Genomic DNA, 21,558 nt, shown 5'->3' on the forward strand with positions numbered 1-21,558 from the left:
CACTGAGTAATGTTTATAATGAAAATATACACATGTAATTCCACATAATTTCTATTATTTGCATTTAAAATTGACAGAGATGCAGACTGGAGTGAGCAGATTGAAATGATTGTAAATGAAAGGAAGTCAAACCTCACAAGTTCAGAAGGACCTAGGAAAAAAACAGCTTTGCAGCACAACAAAAGAATGCCTAGGAACTAGATACAAATAAGAACAGATTTCTGAGGATCTTCATGTGCAAGAAAAATAGTTCCTTAAAATAAATTGTTCATTATAGTATTTTTTCAGTTTCACTGTACTCTCAAGCCAAAGCCTTCCCATACCTTTCCAGGAAACTCTTGAAAGATCCAGTTGGTTCCTGTCTTGTCCATTAATACACACCAGCATCTTCAGATATAGACAAAGCACCACTGCCATGCTGTGAACTTTTAACTCAAAAAGCTTCTTCTGTCCATAATTTATGAAGAGTGACCACAATGACTAGGGCTTTATGATGAAATCAGCACTTCGTGATATGGCAAATACGACTTCTTTTAAGAGAAAAGCAGAGTAGGAAAATACAGACTGAAAAGTAAATTTTTCCTTCCATAATTCCTTATTTTTTTGCTCAAGTTATTTGAGACAGACAGGATAAACAAAATGAACAGTCTACACTTGAAAGCAAATGATGATGTGTTAATAGCCCAGCTAGTTAATGACATGTAAGTTTTAAATCTATTTCATTTGACTGACCCTTAATCCCCATACATAACTGTCTTAAATCACTTAAAAGTTGAATTTGATGATCCTCGTAGGTCCCTTTCAACCCAGAATATTCAGTGATCTGTGACTTCAGTGATGAAAAACTCTTTAATAACTACTGTGATACTTCTTTTTTTCCTCTTCAGGTAAATTACAGGGAGTTAAAAAAGACTGTGTTTTACACTCAATCTACACTTTGAGTTCTTCTGGGGGATTTAAATTAGAGCTTTAATCACTGAGTCACATAACTATTCCATGTTTGCTTGAGTGTTTTATTTAAAAAAAACTCAACATATCGACAACTTTCCTTGAGACTTCTGAAACTACTCAGTCCAAAGAGGCTAGAGATGGGTGAGGATTTTTCTCCCCTCAAAAAAGAAAGACATAGAAATGCAAACAAACATTCCCAGACTCTTAGACAATGCTATTTTAATAATACATATCATTTTCATCTTCAGCCATCTGAAATATTTACATGCATGACCAGATGACAAAATACGCAATTATTTCTTTTGACTATTCAATTTGTGAAGATAACTTGCCAAATTAGTTATACAACCTGTAATACTTGTCCACTGAGAGCCATTAGAGCTTCCCCAGCCGACATCACTGTTCCATCTGCTCAGTGATTTTCTGGTATAGATCAAAAGCAGTATCAACCTCGGTTCTCAAGTGTTTAAACTAAACCGACTCACTAATTTCTTCAGGTTCTCAAACAATTACACAGTTTCTTAGAACACTGCAATAATGTATTTCAAACATTCATAAAAGCTTTGAAAAACAAAACACTAAATTATGTATTTCTGACATTAGACCTGAAATCCTAGACCAACCCAAGAGAACTTACAAAGTGTATTAGTATCTTTCCTTTGTTCACCCCTCCCATAGGAAAAACAAGCATACAACTAAGGAGTGCCCGTTGCTCACTAGAAATTTAAACACTTACTTAAATACTTTGCCAACTAAATTTCAGTACTGTAAAATGGATCATTCCATAAAACTTGCTATTGATGGCTTCATCTCAATTTTGCCAATTATAATAGCTGTGCCTTTCATGTGCATCTGTGTGCACAGAAATTAAAATATTTTTATAAATTTCAAAAGCTTTACACCAAAATACCCTCAACCACTTTCTGACAAGGGCATCCAATCCGTGGTTTTATTCTGAAGCTATCAAACTACTCTCTGTAGTTTTAAAAGTTGATCAAAAGTGTCCCAAACTATAATAGGAAAAGCCGGTTACTAAGCTGCTAAATACATACATGAAATTAAAATACCCAACCCAACTACCATAAATAGTACCCTTTCTAATGTTAGATGAGCTTTCCAAGCAAACTGATGCACACAGGAATCCACATGTAGTATGCTGTGTCAAGATCTTCAACCACCAGGCTCCGTAGTCCTTTTTTAAGACCAGATACACATTCACTATCTCAGGCCACCAACAATATTCCAAATATCCTCAGCAAGGCACAAAACACATTTGGTGCATTTCTAATGTCACTGTGTTTTAGGGCACTGATCAACCTTACAGCACACATCTATATTTCTGTTGCTGGCACACATCTTCTCCCTTCCACTTTCCATCACAGTCAACACTGTTTGCCTTAACTAGCCTTTCTAACACACTCTTCTTGCTTCCATAATGACATCACGAGATAAGATAAACAAATGGACTGTTTGGGCGAGAAAGGAGCTCTATAGAGGAACTGAGAGATCATTTTCCATGGAAGGGAGACAGACATTTATAGAGGCTGGGTTAATATTCAGCAGATTTACTCACGGCAAAAGAAAATGAATGACTGACTACAGGTCTGGAAAAAGGAGCATGAAATTTACTAACTTCGTGCCTCCCTTGCCCTTGCAGACTTGTAACAGACAGAACAACAACATATGGCGCAAACTGCTTCATAATGCAGACTTGGGTGTAGTCTCTGAAGATCAGCAGGTACACATGAATATTGGTGAGCCTCCATCAAGAGTTTTTATTCCAATTTTCAAATTATGTACTGGTAAAGGCTATGTGTTCACACTGAGACCTGTTCTGCAGGCTTGAGTACACTTAGCACTATTCAATCAAAGTAAGATTCACAACAGAGCTTCTCATTTCCAGTAACAATAAAGGAGGACTCAGAAGAAAATTAATTTGCAGAAAATCTACTTTTAATACACTTTTCTGTAAAAGATCTATGTGGGGGGGACAGTGTCTTAGAAGTCATCAAGAAGAAGTTCCATTGTAGATAAATTCACACAAAAGCAAATGCCACATTTGCCTACTTGATATTAGAAAACAACCAAATGGTTGCTTTACAAGCAAGTTCATATGGTTTAATATGCAGACCCTGAGATTTAGCAGTGCTGACTTTACAAGGAAAAAACCAAATGAAACCAGAATCCAGATCTCAATTGTGAATAGTAACTCCACTGTTAGCAATGTACCAGCCACCTTCATGGCAACTGCTAGGCTCTTTTACCAGATTCACAATTACCTACACTCATGCTGCAGTTTATGGAACATCTTATTTAAAGTTTGTAATTTCAGGTGGATGGTTTAAGGTGTCCGCAGTATAGCAACACCTGCCCTTTTTGGTACAATAACAACATCTACTTAAACACATTTTCTCAGTTACTTTATTTTAATAACTCTCAAGTGACAAAGCTCAAAGGTTTTCTGGATGCTTGTTGCTGTGATTTGCAGAAAATATACACTGGAGCCAAGCAATTTTAGGAGATGCACTTATTACACTATTGTGAATGTGCTTGAAAACGAGAAAAGCAGCTGCAGGAGCAACTCCTGCTTCCATTCTCTACTAACAAAATTTCTTCTTTTCTGCTTTTATCAGTGACATTTGTCACTGAAAGATTGTGACCTAATCTCTGCTATACAGCACATTTTTACATTCACATGTAAAAAGGGGGGAAATGCAACATAGAGCACAAACAAAAAAATCTGAAAAAACTCACATTGCTTTTATAGTCCCTTTTCACATAAACCATGTATAGCTTTAAAGAGTGATAATGACTTAAATCACAGGGGACATTTAAAAGCATAGAGTACCAAAGTCTTCAGGCAAAAACTTACAAGAACAGCATTAGGTTTTAGTCAGAAAAGACTAGAACAATAGTGAAAGTTATGACGGTACTCTTAAAATACAGAATAAATTAGTAAACTGTACGTCTTTTTTCAAAGTTTGAAGGAAGCCACTGAATTCCTGCTAGAGTCCTGTCTTTTGGTTCAATTTTCAGTAATTTTTATTAATTTTTCTGCGTTAATCCCAGGCCAAAATAAGCAAAAAAAATCTAAATTCTTTATTGTGCCTTATAATACTGGTAAATCTACTTCAACCATTTTCTTTATGAACTACTTTCTAATTTTCTGCAAAAAGAATTAGCCAGTCTGTGACAGAATGTACTGCCACCAGGATCTAATTTGTCCCAGTGCCTTTTATGAGTACTATATAATGTGCAAACACCACTCTTGCACTAAGCATTTAAGGAACAGGTTTTTCTATATAAGCATAAAACTCCATCCAGGAGATTTTCCCAACAGACATTTTGAAACACACTAAGTTTTTTTTACTAGTACAGCAAAATACCTATTCAATACTTTGCAGATGAACTATATCCTTTCTATAGTCTGCATAAATAAGATGTGAAAATGTTTCATAGTTTCATCTTTAGCTTGTCTTCGTTTTGCCTGTACTATTAGCTCCTGCCAAGTTACATGCATATCTTTAGCGTGAATGACTGACCAACTTCTAAACTCTTATCATTTAGCTATGACTACAGGAAGGAAATAGATGATACCTAACGTCAAAACACTAATTTTATCTAGAATGCCATTAATTAGCTTATCTCGTTGACCACACTAAAGCTTTCTTTGAAGTTAAAAAGAGTTCCTCCTGAAGTGTAGTCTGGTCTGCTGCCCAGAAGGCGAAACGCTGTGCAGCCGCTGTGTACTGAACCACGCTTAGAATAAAAAGATAAACTCCCCGCCTAACCCTTGGGTTAGCCCGCAGAGCAGCGTCTGAGCCGCCTGACAGTCCCGAGGCGGTGACGGCTGCGCGCAGCTCCGCGGGCACCGGGGGTGCCGGCGCACACGGCGGGGTCCCGCGGGTGAGTCACGGCATTCCCCGCCCGCCGGCACGGGCAGCGCGCCGCACCACTGGAGGCACCGCTAATCCCCTGCCTCCTAAGGCTCTCTCACGGCATTAGTTCCACACTGAGAACAGCTGCCGGTTTCATAAACTTCCTTAAAGGTTCACAGGGTTTCCCAGGCTTATGAGGTAAACGGGATTCGCGCCTCGGCTGCGAAGGGTAATGAGGTTAAGGCTCCTTCTCCTCTTCCTCCTTGGCTCATCCTCCGTCCGGCGCCGCAGCGGGCGCTGTCCGGGCTGTCACCGTCCGGCCCCGTGACTGGCACCTGTGGCATGCCAGGTGTCGGGGGCCGGTGTCGCCGGGCACCGGCACCCACCGCCCGGCCCGGAGCGCAGCCCGGCCCCGCGGCGGGCGGGGGAGCGCGGGGCGGGCGGCACAAAGCGCCTCCTCCGCCCGCGGCTTTGTTCGCGGCGGGGCCTCGCGCCAAGCCCCTGCCGCAGCCCCGCTCCGCCGCCGCACGGCGCGGCTCGGCCCGGCCCCGCTGACAACCTCCCTCGCCCTCACCCCGCTGCCTCCCCGCCACGCCACCGCCTCCTCCTCCTACCTTAGCTTTCCCAGCCTCCAGCTTCTTCAGCCGCTCCTCGTCCTCCATGGCCTCTTTGCGGGAGAGTAGGGTGTTACCGGCAGCAGGAGGAGGAGCGCGCCCCGCGCCCTCCCCTTAGCCGGGGCGCACACGCTCGCTGTCCGGTCCGGTCCGGTCCGGTCCCGTCCCGCCTCACAGCGACGACAGCTGCCGTGGCGGGGCCACCGGCGCCGCCATCTTCAGCTCCACGTAAACACGCGGCCGGGGAAAGTGACGTCTGGCCGCCTGCTCCTCCTCCCGCCGCCGGCGGCCCTTCCTCCCCGAGCCCTGGACGCTCCCGGCCCCTCTGCTCGCCGGCGACCCCCGCCCGCCCGGCTGCCGCCGAGTCCCGCCGGAGCCGCCCCTGGAGGAGCGCGTTTGACCCCTGCAGGGCGGCGGCGGCGCCGGGGGCAGCGGGCGCGGACTGCACCGGTGGGCACACCCCCCTCCACACCCCCGTCCACACCCCCGCGCCCTGCGGGCAGAGGCGGGGGCTCCCGCTGCCCACAAAAGAACAGCACCGCCGAGGCGGCCGGCGCTCGCTGGACTGCGACACGGGGCTCTGAATGGGCAGCACCTGAGTTCTGCTGCCCCGCCAATCCCGTGTCTCTGGCCAGAAGGCTAATTCTGACAGTTCTGGTTTTCCAGGTGCTGTCCTGCTCCGGCGCGCGGCTCGCACAATTGCAGGGATCCTACAGCTCGATCTAAGGCTTGGCAATACAACGAGCTTCCCGAGCGTGTGCCGCAGACTGTGTAAGGATGACAACAAAGGATGTGTAGCCCCCTCTCTTAAAATTACTTACCATGCACTCGTCGTGCCAGACGGGCTGGAAGAAGTGTGTTAAAAGCACAATGGGGAATATGGCACGTGGCAATTAAATGCTCATACAATTTCTATACCTCAGCAAATACAGAGCAATATTCTGAGATAATTTAATAGTCTACTTAATGTGCGCCTTGAAAGGCTAATAGCACTTTGTATCACGTGGTCCTATTGTGCTTTTTCTTTCAGTTCCCCCTGAGGTGGGTTCCGTTTGTGATGGCGCGATGGATGGCACAGGCTTACACACAAAGGAAGGAAAAAGGCTTCCCTGGAACGTGTACCAGCTGCAATGGGAACGGATTCCTTATTCTGCATTTGGAATCATGCTGCTTTACTAAATGCAAAACTCAAAAGTCTTTCGGAATTAACTTAGATCTCAGCTTTGCTGATCTTTTGAATATGGTTCCTTTAGTATACATTCTTTCCTTGCCTGAATTTTCCAGCAAAGACAGGGTACACCCAAAGCCCCAAACAAACAAAAATACAAAAGAAAACACTATTTGCACAGTATTACTGACCAGGAACAAGTTTTTTAAAAAGTCAATTAGGTGTCCTAGCAACAAAACACCCATATTACTACCAAAGTAAACTAAACCTACAATCTGACATTTTAAAGGATTTTCCTTTCCTCCTCCATTACATTTAATGGAAAAGTCTGAAATATGTGCATTCCTGTGTTTACAAAACACTGTTCTCAACCTTTAGTCAAAAAGGAATGTATACCATTTATGTAAAAAGAAAACACCATTCATCATAGGGAATGAAAAATGTCTGCATAATCTGTTGTTTTATATTTGAAGCAAGACATTTGTTTCAGGTAAAGTTCTCAGACTTTGCCATTTCACTACAGGAAAATCATGCTATAGAGGAAAGCAGGAAATGAATGAGAAGAATTAATTAAATAGGAAAGATTTTTATAGGAGCATAAATTTGAGTTCATTTCTTAAAAATATGTTCTAAGTCAGAAAATTGAAGTACCTCCTCAAAGCCTGTACAAATAGAATTTTTTTTTCCCAGTGACTACAAAGGCCCAGAGACCCCTGAGGGAAAAATAAATCCCCATTTCTGTGTCAGTGACACTCCTCTTGACTGTTAGAGCCCCCTGTAATAGAACTAGCAATCAGATGTCAGTAAAATTTCACACACACATGACACTTAGATAATAATTTATCAGTAAATATCCCATTTAGAACATAATTACAAACTTTCCAAATCCTATAATTAAATGAGTTCTTGAGATAATGCTTAGAATTGATGGGCCTAATTTTCCTTTTACTTACAGACTTATATCCATGTAATTCTATTGGATTTTAGCTTAACACCTAATTCATGACTATGAAAGTCATGATAACCATACTGACAAACTATAATAGAATACTGTGAAAACTACTAGATAGAATATCTCAAGGAGTTATATTTCCATATCCTCTCAACATAGGAAGAACAGGACTTTCTCCCAAACCTATACAGTATGATTTCCTACTTCAGCTATTTTAATTGCTATTGTATCATTCATGCAGGACAAGCTGTCTGGAATTCACAACTTGGTTAGCCAATTAAACTTTCAGTTACAGAAAAGTATTCATCTTGTTTGCTTAATTCTCAGAACTGTTCACTTGTCCAAGAATGTAAGAAAGTGCTGAATAACTCAAACATTCATTAAATTCACATAAGTTAAACATGTAAACTGCTTTTGACAGCATATGTGAAGTAAAACAGATTAACAAGGAAAGAAATACAGATCAGACATTCTCCAAAACAAGAAGAACTCGTGTTTTGGCCTAGTATTATTTTTATTTATAACTAAATTTATTATTGAAAAATATTAATATATAAAATGGCACTGAACCACCTTCAAATATCAGACCTAATTTTTAGTTGTGTCTGTCTGTGGACAGGGACAAAGGCTTCTTCATCTACAGCATTTTCTCTAACAATAAAACTCCACATTTTTCCTACCTCTTCTGTTTTCTTTATTCACTGTTCAGAGAATGTATGGTGACTTTCATTGTGGCACTTTAGTGGACTATAAAGCCAGAAGATGAAGCCTAAAAGACCATGTGTGATAATCACAAAGTTCTGATTAGGAGATTCAAGTTCTGTCACATTTCACTGAAGCCAGAATCAGAGGGCTGTCAGATCACAACATGCTGCTGGTAAATCACAAATAATATGCTAAAATATAAAAAATATCACAGGCATATACAGCCTCTTCCAACATGTAAGGAGCACAGATATTGTGTATTCTCAGGTGTTATAACTTCATCAATACCTCTTAATAGCAATACTATTTAACTCTAATTTAATTTCTTCCACAAAAATATGTATCAGAATGAAAGACTCCTATATGGATCACATAAGATTCCCTGATCCACCTTGTAAGAAAAAAATACCTGACAGCAGTCAGATGTTTTCCTAGCAGCAATACAATGACCACGCCATTTTCTAGTTTTTAATTTTAAACTTAAGTTCTTACTTTTTTTTTTTAGGTTTGTTTGTTTATTTTTCTGGGTTTTTTTCCTTTGTTGTTTGTTTGGGGTTTTTTTTTGTTTTTTTTTTTTTTTCAATTTTGAATGTCTGTATTTGGTCAATATAATTCCTAAAGGAGTAATCCTCCTGTTAATGGATATGACCTTCTTATATGTATGTGTAGTAGAGTGATAAAGAGAAGACTCTTGGTCAGGCACAAGAAATATGACACTGAATATGTAGATTATTATTATTAGATTTGTTGCTAATACAGAACTTAAATGTTGTCAATACAGTATATAATATAAGCAGGTTTGGCTACAAATGAACAGGCTTACAGTCTTCAGCCTTGCAGAATTCAGAATTACAAAGCATCTATGTAGTTACTTCAGGATTTTATCTTTGTGTTTTACCAGATCTTAGCGCCTTTACTCACCCACCCAAAAGCGAGTGTTCCCTGTCTTAGGGGTGGACATGCAGATGTCCCTGTGGGGCTGGGGATTCACCAGATAGCCGCCTGCAAACTCAGGATACCAGTTTACTCAGCTGGCCCAGTCTGCAGGAGCATTTTATGGATTTTGCAGGCTGATGCGTACCAAAGTCAATAGTAATCACCCCAACTCCCCTATCTCTGGAATGGATTGATTATGTGAGCATCCAAATCATTCCTCCTCCAATTCCCACCCGGTGTTCTTGCCTTAAGACAAATCCTATTGCCCATCAGAGACTATGGCAAGGGAGAGGGGGATGTCTTTCGTCACCATCACAGCATGTCCAACCATTCTGCTGTGGCTCTTGACTTGCTGTTCAAAACCCACCTGGTGGGATAACACTTTCTATTATAGTGAATATTAAAGGGATCAAGTGTGAAAGTAAGAGACACCTCTGAGAAATGACCACAGTGAAAGTTTTATTTGACCAGGACACGCACCCGCTTCCTCTGGACCTAGTGGGAGTTCTATGGCAGATGGTACTGCCAGTACAGAAATGCCTCAGAGCATACCCATCATAGTGCATGGTAACCAAAGGCATTTACCTCCACCTCAGTGTGAGCTTGCACGAAGAATATGAAGTTGACTTAATGACTATTTCACCTGTGCCTTTATCACAGTCTGTCCCCTACCATCTTCTCTTCAGCTGCACTGAGCCTTGGCATTGGAGTCTCCCAGAATGCTGCTTAGTTGGCTTGCTTGAACCAGGCAGGTGATTCAGGTGAAATATGCAAAGTTCCCGATTTCACAGACCCATTGTAGGTACTGCTGATTACTGATTACCTATTTATGTTAATTGGCTGTTAGCAAGTGGAAGTTAACTCAAATTTCAGGTAGAACTTGATTTGTTGTATTAAGCTAGTCTGACTCCATGTTATAAAAACTTTTGCCACAGGGACACTTAGGCATGTTATTTATGTTAGGACCAGCTTGTGTTTTGGAAAGAGACAAATAGTCTCTCCTTCAAAGCAGAGCAGAACAGATACCATTACAGAACAAACAGTGACTAAAAAGTAGGTGGGCTGGAGAGGTAAGGAAGACGTGCTTTTAAAGCATGGGTGTTTTTATTGCTGGGGTTTTTTTCTGTTTCTTTGCATCTGTTTTCTTTTGGAAATCACTGGTGAGGCATAGTAGTATGAAAATTATTAAATGAGGCAACTGATGAATATTTTAGAATCAAGTTCCTATGTAACAGCTAAAATTTCTATTCTCCTATATGTATTTCTAAATGAAAGTACCAAAGCTGATGAAAAAAACCAGCACTGCGGATGGAAATGAAATGTTCCTACGTGAGAAGAAACAGTAAGAAAAAAAATGTAATTTTAACCCCTGTCTGCAGCTGTGAAGTTAGACAAATCTATATTAACCATTGCAACCAGCGTCCCACCAAATGTCTGTACAGCAAGCTTTTTTTTTCCTAAATGAAAGTAAATTTTCTTATAAGAGTTGACAGAAGAAATGAGACACTAAAGCTTTCCATGTATATGATCCAGGTATTCCCTTAATACTTGAATAATTGTGGGCTTGCTAGCACGCTTCAATCAGACACAATCAAGCTGAGCCCACCAAAGTGTTTTTCTTGTTTCCAAAACCAAGCACTTTTCATCTTGCTGAAATACAGTAAAATAACTCAGACAGAAATGTTGAAACACAGATCTCTTGTGCTATTACAGTAACACAGACCTTCTGGAAATGTGTGTCTTTTCTGAATGCTGGAATTGTACAGCTTCTAGTTTGACTAATTGTAAGCTCCACATATCTTTTTGGATGCATATTTGATTCTGTTCCTTATAATTTAATTAATTAAGAGAAATACTCTGGTATTTGTGTGTTGCTTTGATGAAAATACTGTAACTAGGAAGAGGCAAGACTCTTCACCTAAGAAGTTTTGTGTGATAAATAATTTATTCTCCAGGTATAATATATCAAGGAAGGTAATTTAAGTAAGATTGCAACTAATACAACTAATTAGTTAAATGACCCTGAAGCTTCAAATAGGCACTTGATATTTGAGGTACCAACAAAGATCTATTTCTAGTGAAAATCAGTTATTTGTATGTGAAATATGTAGAACTATTATAGTACATATTTCTTTGATTGGTCCCAATTGTCCAAGTTTACACGAAGGTTCAGAATAAGAATCTCTTCAGCCTATTGTGTAGGAAGGTATAAAAGCAAGTTGTTTTCCTACTATTCTGCTATTTTATATGGTCAAGTGTAATTCATGAAACTCCATTTAGAACATGGCAGAAATTAATAATTTAATGGAATTTCCCCATTTCAGCACAGTGGCACTCACCAGTGAGTATGCCAGTTTCTCTTCAAATTTGTCCAGACTGTTCACCTGACATCCCCAGTGTATTTTTTGAAATTCCAGAATTTCTGACAGTATCTGAGATGAAGTGCTCCAGGCAACAATTACAAAATCTGAAGAAGCTATAGCTTCCTAAACCTTTAACTATTTTGATATATTTTGGTGCTAGAATGGAAAATACTTGGGGTTTTTTCATATTTCAGCAAGTCTCAAAATACATTAAAAGTGTCATCACTTAATACGGATGACTTCTAAATCATTGTACCACCCTGAAACTCATGCCTTTTTGAGTATTATTTATGGCGAAAAAAGAGCTGGTATGTTGAGTCAGGTAATCCCATAAGTGCTAGTAAGAACAAAGAACTCCCTAGACTTTACTTTAGTACTCATAGGAAAATCTTCTGCCACTTCATATAAAGAGTTCTGCAGACACAGCAGAGCTGGGAGCGCTTAGGATTTCCAAAGACCTCACTAACACCCTGGAAAAAGGATTTATTTCAGCCTGGAGAAGAAAAGGCTTTGGGATGACCTTATTGCAGCTTTACAGTACCTGAAGAGAGATGGAAAGGGACTTTTCCCAAGAGCATGTAGTGACAGGACAAGGAGGCATGCCTTCAAACAGAAAGACAGCAGGGTTAGATTAGATACTAGGAAAAAAATCTTTACTGTGAGAATAGTGAGGCACTGGAACAGGCTGCCCACAGAAATTGTGGATGCCCCATCCATGGAAGTATTCAAGGCCAGGTTGGATGGGGCTCTGAGCAACCTGCCCATGGTAGTGGGGTTGGAAATAGATAATCTCTGAGGTCCCTTCCAACTCAGGCCACTGTATGATTCTGTGTTTCTATGATGACTGAACTGCTGTGAGAATATGTTGTGTGCACTGCAAACCCAGCCAGACCTAACCCACTGAGGTGTGCATCAGGAGATGGGAATGTGGTACGGTCGCTTTCCCATGGAGCCACATGCTGCTCCTGCTTTACCCACAAAATATTGCGCATCAGCGCCTGGCTGGGCGCTGCAGATGTACTCATGAGGACTTTACAGCAGATCTAATTGTTTACCTGTTGAGAGAGATTTATTGTTTTTTCTTGTTAGCCCTTCTGTGAAGACAGGGCTGAGTGCTGCCAGGTTCCACGGCAGCAGATGCTCAAGGCCGGGCTGGAAGGGGCTTTGAGCAGCCTGTTCTAGTGGAAGGTGCCCCGGCCCATGGTGGACGGGTTGGAGCTGGATGACCTTTAAAAGGTCCCTTCCAGCCCAAATAATGCGACGATTTCAAAGCCCCACGCCCTGGAGCTGGCCAGCCTGCGTTCCTGGCTCCTGCTCCCTGCCATGACTCCAGCTTTTGTTGTCACCAAACTTGATCATTCTTTAAAGAACCACTTGTTTTCTACCTGCTGCTATAAACCCGACGGCTTAAAAACTACGTGAGTTGAGCACAAGCGGTTTGTAGCCCACCGCTTGCTGCAGTGAATCGAAGGCTTTCCGGGGAACAAATCTTTGCGGGCAACATCTGGGACCAAAATTCAGGACTTATTTTATCGTCTGCTGCCATCTTCTGGCGACTGGCTCAGCGACAAAAGAACTGCTGGGTCAAACGGCTCTGGAAATGCGGCCGCGCCTCTCGGCGGGCCCCGCCTGAGGCGGCCCGAGGGCACGGGCCGGGCCTGCTCCGGCAGCGCCGCGACTGTCGGACACCCGCCGCTGGTTTTAGATCCACAGGCTCAGAAGATTTGTGGTCAGTGCTCGTAGTCCATGAGGTGAAAGCAGATCCTCCATGGGGTTTGATGTGTTCGTGTAAAGGTGTGTGCTGCTTCAGCAGGACCGTCTAACCGGGCAAAGGGGCGACACACGGGGCCGCTCTTCTGTGCAGGCGCAAGGGAAGAGGGCAAACCAGACAATCTCTCTGCAAGAGCGACGGTGAGGAGCCCAAGTGCAGCTGCAGCACATCGGGGAATTGTTAGAAAAATTCCCTTCCCTAATAATTGTATGTCAGTCTTTCCAGTGTGAAGTTTAGTTAATATATATGTTAGTTCATGTATACATTATGTACTGTAATGCAATGGAATAGTGCTATTTCACTGGATGCTGTGGTATTGTTCATGGTTCAGTAAAACAAACTAAAGCACTACCTGGCCCTAGAAGTAAATGCCTTTGCTTCTGGGAAGCTTAGAGCTGTCTGTGGAGGATAAAAGATATGCCTGGACAAGCAAGATAACCACCAGCATCCCAGCCTCTCTGACACCTCTGTGAAACCCTCTCAGTGTCATTTGTATCATAGATAACTGGCAAGACTGACTCCAGGGACATCTGGATCAGCAGACAAGCAGCAAGAATCCTGGAAAAATAGAGCTGCTTTGCGAAGTTTTACTATGATTGCTAATCAGCAGCGAGGGTGTCAGTGATTATTCAAGTTGTGTCGTACCTGAATGTATGACGGCTAAAAAAACCTGTATAAAGCCACATTCATACAGCCCCATGTTGGCTGGTACACCTCATGTGCATGAATAAATATTTACCCTTGCAATTCCATACAGTTCCTAACTTCTCTCCTCCATTGACATGGGCCAGTTGTGTATTTTTATGATAGAGGTGAGCAGAATTGTGACACAACTGCTGTGACCCTTCCCCCCCCCTCCCCCTGCTGTGATCAGCACTGGAAATGGCAGATCCATGATTATCCAGGGCCAATCTGTATTGTTTATCTCTTTGTTGGGGTTATAGTTCAGTGTAAACAAAATAAAGCACTTACTGGACCATTTGCGCAGGTAAATTTAAAGCCTGGGAAGTTTGCTTTAGGGGAGGAAAAAACCAGCTAATCATTAGAAAAACTGCTTCTTTCACTTGCCCCAGTGAAGGGACTTTGGGTAATTTTCCACTCACTTTACTCTTCCTTTGGAGGTGTAAATTGCAGCAGTTCTGTAGAAGCATGGCTGATGTGTAGCTGGGTTGTCATGAACAGGTTCTGATGCCAAGACAGAAAAAAACCCCCATTATTGGTGTAGAGAAATAAGCAATACTGCTTAACTAGTAAACTTCTTTGCAGGACATTAGAAGCGAGAGAACTCTGAAGGGAGAGAACAAAACAGTGCCAGAACTTCATTTATATTTGCTAAAGGAGTAGCCTCAGTCATATTGTTCCAGAATATTGCATGACCTCATGTTCACTGTATGTTCCAAGAAGTAAGCTCTGAAGTGGTTCTCCACAAGCTCTTCAACTTCTGTGGAACTGGAAGTGATGCATGGTGCTTCATATTCCTGTAATGCCACAAGTTTAGCTCTTGTAAGGACTGACATTGTATTGCTGAAACACGCTGAACATTTACAAACATGAGGAGACCTCGTGGCACTCACTGTTGATTAAAAAATTGTGGTGATTTTTATCAGTGTTCTGTTTGATGTGCTCTGGGTGTTGTGAATTAAGTTTTTTATGCCCCAGTAGGGGAAGGACAAAGACTGATGGATGTATATATCTGCTACTTCAAGAAAATTAACAGGTTGATTCTATGTTCTTAAAGGGTTACCACTGGGCTTTTTATGCTTCTTGGTCTAAATTCACTGACCTGGTTTAACAGTGTGAGAATTCAGTGTCATGAGTATTATTTATAACTTGGCTTCATGACATTTGGGGAAACAAAAAAAGAAAAAAAAAGAAAAAAAGAAGAAAAAGATTTGTGGAAGAAATAAAAGAAACAGAAGAAACAGATGGGATCAGGTACTGTTTTGGTGGGATCGTAGCTTAAGGCCTCTCCTCATGTCATGCATGAGTTGCAAAACAGTGAAGAGAGACTGGAATCAGCTTACCCTAAAGTAAACACATACTGGATAATCCCCTGGATTGGACCATAATTTTGATCTCCATTAAGTATATTAATATATAGCTAGCTACATTTAGATTACTCTGCTGGGGTGTGTTGATCTTCGGCTAAAGCGTTTCCTAAATTGTTGATAGAACACTTGGGGAAAGAAGTGGCTTCTTAGTGTTCTTTTTGGTGTTACTGCAGTGGCTATTTTCTGTTCTGAATCTTCATGATTGTTGGCAATTATTACAAAGTAAGGGATAATATTATGAACATGGGGTTTTTTAAAAGTAAAAATAGGTTGCTATTTAAAAATCAATGCCAGAAGGAACATTGTCAGAAGTTAAACCTGAAAAGCCTGAATCCCATTCCAGACCCTATTTTGTCACTTTTGAGATTTTTACCTTTTGAAACTTAATTCCTGAATATATTCAACAGGTAGATTTTGTAGAGCTCTTGAAAAAGGCACAAAAATCCAAGTTTCATTGAATAGGACAAAGGTTTCATTCATTTTAGCAGGCTGCTTGCGTCACTGGCTGAGAAAGTGTGCTGAGATTTAGGACTTCCAATCTGATTTTTGGCACTAGGAGAGTGATGTCATTTCCTGAGCTGTGTGTCCATGCTGGAAAATTAGAAAACATGGGCTTTTTGTACAACCAACTTTATTTAAAAGCCCAAGAAATGACACATTATGGAGAAACTCGATTGAAATACATTGAAAATTATTTCAGTAATTTTCAATTACTGAAGTAAATAATAACTTATATGTAGTAAAGAGGATCTCTGAAAAGGCATGCTTTTCACAGTTATAAATTTTTAGATCTTATTGCCATAATAAGATTTTGTAAAATAGTTAACCTTTACAAAATAGAATGTCTTATTTCTTAGTAACCATGAAACAAAGTGAACCAGAATCAGGTGTTGTGATATCCCATTTTTATTGACAAAACCTCCTTTGGAATGATATTGCTGTGGGAAAAAACCTAGATGCTGTCCTTACAGGACTCCTTCTTAAACTCTTATGTAGAACACTTATTTATAAGGCATAAGTGGGGAGTGTCTGGGGAAAATATTAATGGAAAATTCTGGATGGCATTTCAGAGGCTATAATTTATACTTGTTCTCAGGAAGGAGTGCATGAAGCTGAATAGTCTGAGACTGAGGTCATGCAGAACTGGGGAAGTTTAGCAGAAGATTAAATTCATATTAGCTATTCCTCCTTTGAGGGTGGGAGATTCTGTTTTACATTTCTTTAAAATGATGCTTTGAAACTTTAATGTAATGTAATTTGGCTCCATAGTAAGATCAAACATTCATGTGTTGCACTTTCAAGTTTGAAGTACAAATTAACTTTTTAACACTTTAGGCTACTAGTAACTTGTAAGATCATTTTTAGCTGTTTAAAAATAATTGTTTGCCTTTTCTTATTTTAGTTAGAGTTTTTTCTTTTTTTTAATCTGCAGCCAATGTGAAAATTAAAATAAGCCTCAGTATATTGTTTTTTCATCTAACTTGGTTGTGTGGTTTTTCTTTATCTTACCTCCACAGGAAGAACCATTCAAGAAGAGTCCTGTGAGGGTATATGGAGTTTCTGATCCCCATGGCAGTCAGCTGATCAACCCTCTTGAAGAATACTTTGCTTCTCTAATGTAAGTGATTTCTAGCTATTATATCTCTAATGACTTAAGCTATCGGATTTTCTGTGTGGGCTGTATTCAGTGGTGCCTACTTTGGCTCCAGAAAGAAGGTAATGGAGTAGTGGTGGTGCAGAATCACATGAAGAGCAATTTGGCATGTGCCAGAGTGGATGTCAAAATAGACAACAGCCATTGTGTGTTCTTAGGAGCTTGATCACAAGTAGGGCCTGAAGCAATTCCTGAAGACCGAAGAAGCTAGCAGCATCATCTAACACTTACTCATCCTATGAGTTTCTTGGAAAACATTGGGAAAAACATTACCATGGGTGATGTGAAAATTAAAAATACTCTGGAAAATTGGATAGAGTCCTTTCTTTATTCGCGTAGTAACAGCAATGTGGAGAAAAAAATACTGGTTTTCACTTTCCTGGGTTGTTATCTAAAACCCCTTGTAATCAATTGAACAGAGCACAAATATTTTTGAGCAGATTAGAACTGGTAGGTGACATACCCACTGCCTGAGGTTGCCTGTGTGCAGTGAAAACCAAGTGGCTTTTTAAAGACCATTTCTAGAAATGTTTTGGTCACTTGGAGCAGAAAGTGACTGTAGGAAGTTTCTCCAGACATTTTTCAAAGAGAGCAACTGAGAACTGCTATCTCTGGTTGTGTGGCTGGTATTTTAACCTTATCTAATGCACACATTGAAAGATATCTTACAGGTATCAAGGAAAAAATTCCATCCATTGATTGTACTGAAAGGATTGTGAATAGACTTGTTCTTCCCTAACTTCAAGTCCTTTTTCCTTCGTCCAGAAGCTTCAGTGATAAAATAGTTCATCTCATACAACTGGAAGTCTGCATTAAAAATATAATAATAAACCCTTCTATTTTCTGTAAAGTACATTAGGCAGCTGGATCAAAGGACTGGAAAAGCTTGATTATAACTGACATTTATAGAAATGGCAATTTTGTCCAAATAAAAGGAAATTTGAAGCCAAAATGAAAATAAGTCTTGTAGCTTAATTTGGTATAGCTATTATTCATGAGTAGAGAACCTGTTGTTCTCTACTCATTTCATTGTGTGAAAATTCCTTGGCCAGATTATGTAATTTTAAAAAGTTATATTGTTTTGAAAAAGTTTAAAAATATTTTTCCCCCTAAACAAACAGCTGTAAGAAAATGTTCTGACATTAGTACTGGAATGGTCTGCAGTGGCCATGAGAAAGTTTTCATGCTTGACCTTGTCAAAAGTGAAGGTAACTGACCTGTAGAGATGTGTTGCTGTGCTTCTGCTGAGGATTCCAATGGAATTTGTGATGGCACAGACTGTAATGAATGACTGAAGGAGATGTAAGAAAAGTGGGTCTGTTACCTACAGTAACTTGGGGGCAGTTTCACTAAAGGCTACAGAAGCCTTTGTGGCTGATCAGACTACTCTAAGAGGTTTCTTACCATGAACAAATAAGTAACATGATACCCCTTAAATATAGAGAAGGCTAATTTTGTTTTTCAGATGCATTTGTTCTTACTGTTAAATTGCAAGACCTCCAAATACATACATACATGCACTTTTCTTCTGATCATACAACTGATCTTTTTGCTTAGTCTTCCTGAAAGCAAGTTTCAGTTCCTTTGTTTCCTCCTCCTTTTAAAGCTACTGTTTATAATCTTAAGCCATTTATCTTTGGTCAGAAATCTAGGAAAAATCTAATCCAGAAATTCGTGTATATGCAGTTTTTTCAATTTACTATTGTTACTGAATATTTAGTTCCACATTTGTGTTTTTCACAATTTCTGCTTATTAGGAGTGTCTGGGAAGGGCATGGGTGCCATGGAGGCTTGATCCTGATTCCTGTAAAAGAGAAATGTTGAGATAAGTTGTTTTTGTCTTTTAGTAAGAACTTGAGTTTCATTTCTGTCTCAATTGTGCTTCAAAAAGTGTTGTGATTAGAAGGCTGATCTTTCTTTGCAGCAGAAAATCAGAGTGCAAAAATAAGATTTTTTTATTGTCTAGCTGTTACTGTTTAAAGGGAAAAGTGATGCAAGAGAAAAATGATGCACATCCCTCAGGAGTTAATGGAAGTAATTGCTTTTAAAATATCAAGTTTTCTAAATTTGCAGTTGGTGCATAATTGAGATGAGAAGGGCCTTCAGGAGTTCTGAGACTGGTTTAATTTCTCATAATGCTGTTTACCAGCAACCAAAAAGGTCGACATCCTGGAGACCTTCAGTGACTGTGTGAAGACTTTTTGTCCCTTTCAACATTCATTTTTATGCAATGACATATTTTTCCTTTATAGTGTACACATAAAAATTGCCATAAGCTGCACTTTTAAGACAGTGTAAAATTGTAAGAGCAATAATTCTAATAACTCCAGTAGATCAGTGCTTGAAAACAGATACACCAGAATGTCAAGCTTCATATGTATTCCTTGGCTCTGAGAGAAACTGCAGTAAATGCTGCTTTTATAGAGAGTTTCTGTGACTGCCAGTGGAAGAACTGTAACACATTTATGGGGAGTAAAAATTGGAATGAAACATGCCAGACTAGAACAGCAATTCCTTCCTTTTTACTACTGGAAGAGGACTAATATAATAAATCATGAGGACAATAATTGGAGATATATTTAAAAGATGACTTAATTATTAGAAGTTATCATTTAAATGCATGATAAATTACAAATAATGACATCTGTATATCATTTAGCCCAACCCAGAATTTTTGCTAAGGAATATGTATTTTCTCTCTATTTATGAATGCAGAGAATGAAACAAAAAATCCTAACTTCTTTTTTATTAGTGTGTATGTGAAAGCAGAAATTTTACAAAGGCAAAATAGAACAATAGCAGCTTTTAATGGGAAAAAAATGAGTGACCATGGGTTACTAGAGAGGGTAGGGCTCATTGTATTTGACAGCAGCAAATCAGAGTGTGGAATCCTTTGGGAAGTAATTCATGAGATATTATATTCCACCTAATTACTGTACATATGAGATATAAAGTATGTTTCAAAGCAGACATGACCTTTCTTGGTAAGAAAGGACCCATCTGATGCTTTTGATTTTTAAGTGAAAATACACATCTCTGTCGATGCTCATATATCCTGCCTGATTTTCCACTGAATGCTGTTAAGGCCATCCTGATAATGGGAATGTGTTTTGAGACTATCTCTATATGAAGCTGAGATATTGATAAAATGAAAGTTTGTTGTAGGACCACTGAGACACATTCAGGGAGCTGGAGCACTTAACAAATGAGGAGATGGTAACAGAACTGCAGTTGTCCAGCCTGGTCAAAGAAAGGAGGATTTCTGATTAGATATGAAGAATCAGGATGGCTATGTGAGGCAACAGACTGCCCAGAAAATCTGTGCTATAATTGCCCTTGCAAATTTTCAGTATCTGACTGTTGCCTGTGTGACCTAACTCTGTACGTAGCATGCTGCAAGATGGAGAGAGAATGCAGTGTTTTCTAAAGATTCCTCCAAAAAAGTTATTCTTTCACTCTAGTGTCTTTTATTTGAACTTTGTAAAATACAGAAAAATATGTATCTTGTCAGTGTGGTCATTGATGTTCACCTAATAGGGAATGTAAAAAGTGCAATTGTATATGAAAAGTATGTAAGAAAGATTGGTTACTTTGTCATTGTACAGCCTTTAAAATACCTTATGGATAAGGTATGTTTCTTAAATTGCAATCTTCAGAAAAGCAGAATTATGTTTTCAGTGTTTCCATCCTTGATTTTAATCTTTCCCTGGAAAATTGATAGGAATCTTTCTGCTAATGCTTCTTCATTCTTCTTTAAAGTTTTCTTACTTCTTATCAGAGATTGTAAATGGTGGGTGCTTTATCATTGCAGAATTTTCTCAGTGGAAAAAAGCCACTTCCTCTGAAGAGGAGAAATCATTCTGAAAAGCAAACATCTTTCCTTACTTTCCTACTCTATGTGACTATACACTCTTCAATATTACTAGCATGATAGCTATTTTAAAGACTGGAACAAAAAATGGCAGTGTGTTACTGGCAGACCTGAGGAAAACTGCCACGATAGGGGAGGAATGATGGCAGAGTAGGAATTGTATAGCTGTTAAAGAAGCCACAACATAAATCATGAGAAGGTTCTATGCAGGCCTAGATTGTTAAACCCACTTTGTCTCAGCATCATGGAGAAAGGTTAAAACCCAATAAAAATCCTCTTCCTTTATTGCAGAATAATTTGCCTATATTACAGCCAAGAAGGCCAAAACCAGCCAGCCAGAGATGGTAAATGGCAGTGTTTCTTTTTCATTGAGAATAAATTTCATGAGGGAAGTAATTTTCTATCATGTTTTCTGAAGTAAAGAGATTTGTAAAAAACTTCTGGACTCTGAGATAATTGAGAGCAAAAGCCTGCACATCTACTTTGTGTAGGAAAGTGCTATGTTTTATATATGCAGTGTATACTTTTAAAAACAATTCCTTTCTTATAGAAAACAGCTTGAAAAGCTTGAATAAACCCCAGGAAAAACAAGTGATACAATTGCTCACCACCAGCCTATCCCTGAGCAGTGATCTGCAGCTGGT

General features: G+C 39.9%; 1 protein-coding gene across 2 annotated transcripts in view; it reads right to left on the reverse strand.

Moving 5' to 3' along the window:
• Positions 1 to 5,594, reverse strand: part of AKAP9 (A-kinase anchoring protein 9) — a 104,981-nt gene extending 99,387 nt beyond the window's left edge. For both annotated transcript variants that reach the window (XM_084214816.1, XM_084214815.1), the window contains exon 1: positions 5,444 to 5,594. In XM_084214816.1, coding sequence (XP_084070942.1) covers positions 5,444 to 5,491 — 48 coding nt within the window. In that variant the 5' untranslated portion in view covers positions 5,492 to 5,594. The remainder of the gene's footprint in view (positions 1 to 5,443) is intronic.
• Between the last annotated feature and the right edge of the window lie 15,964 nt (positions 5,595 to 21,558).

This window comes from Fringilla coelebs (assembly GCF_963513975.1).
Source record: "Fringilla coelebs genome assembly, chromosome: 1".
Classification (NCBI taxonomy): Eukaryota; Metazoa; Chordata; class Aves; order Passeriformes; family Fringillidae; genus Fringilla; species Fringilla coelebs.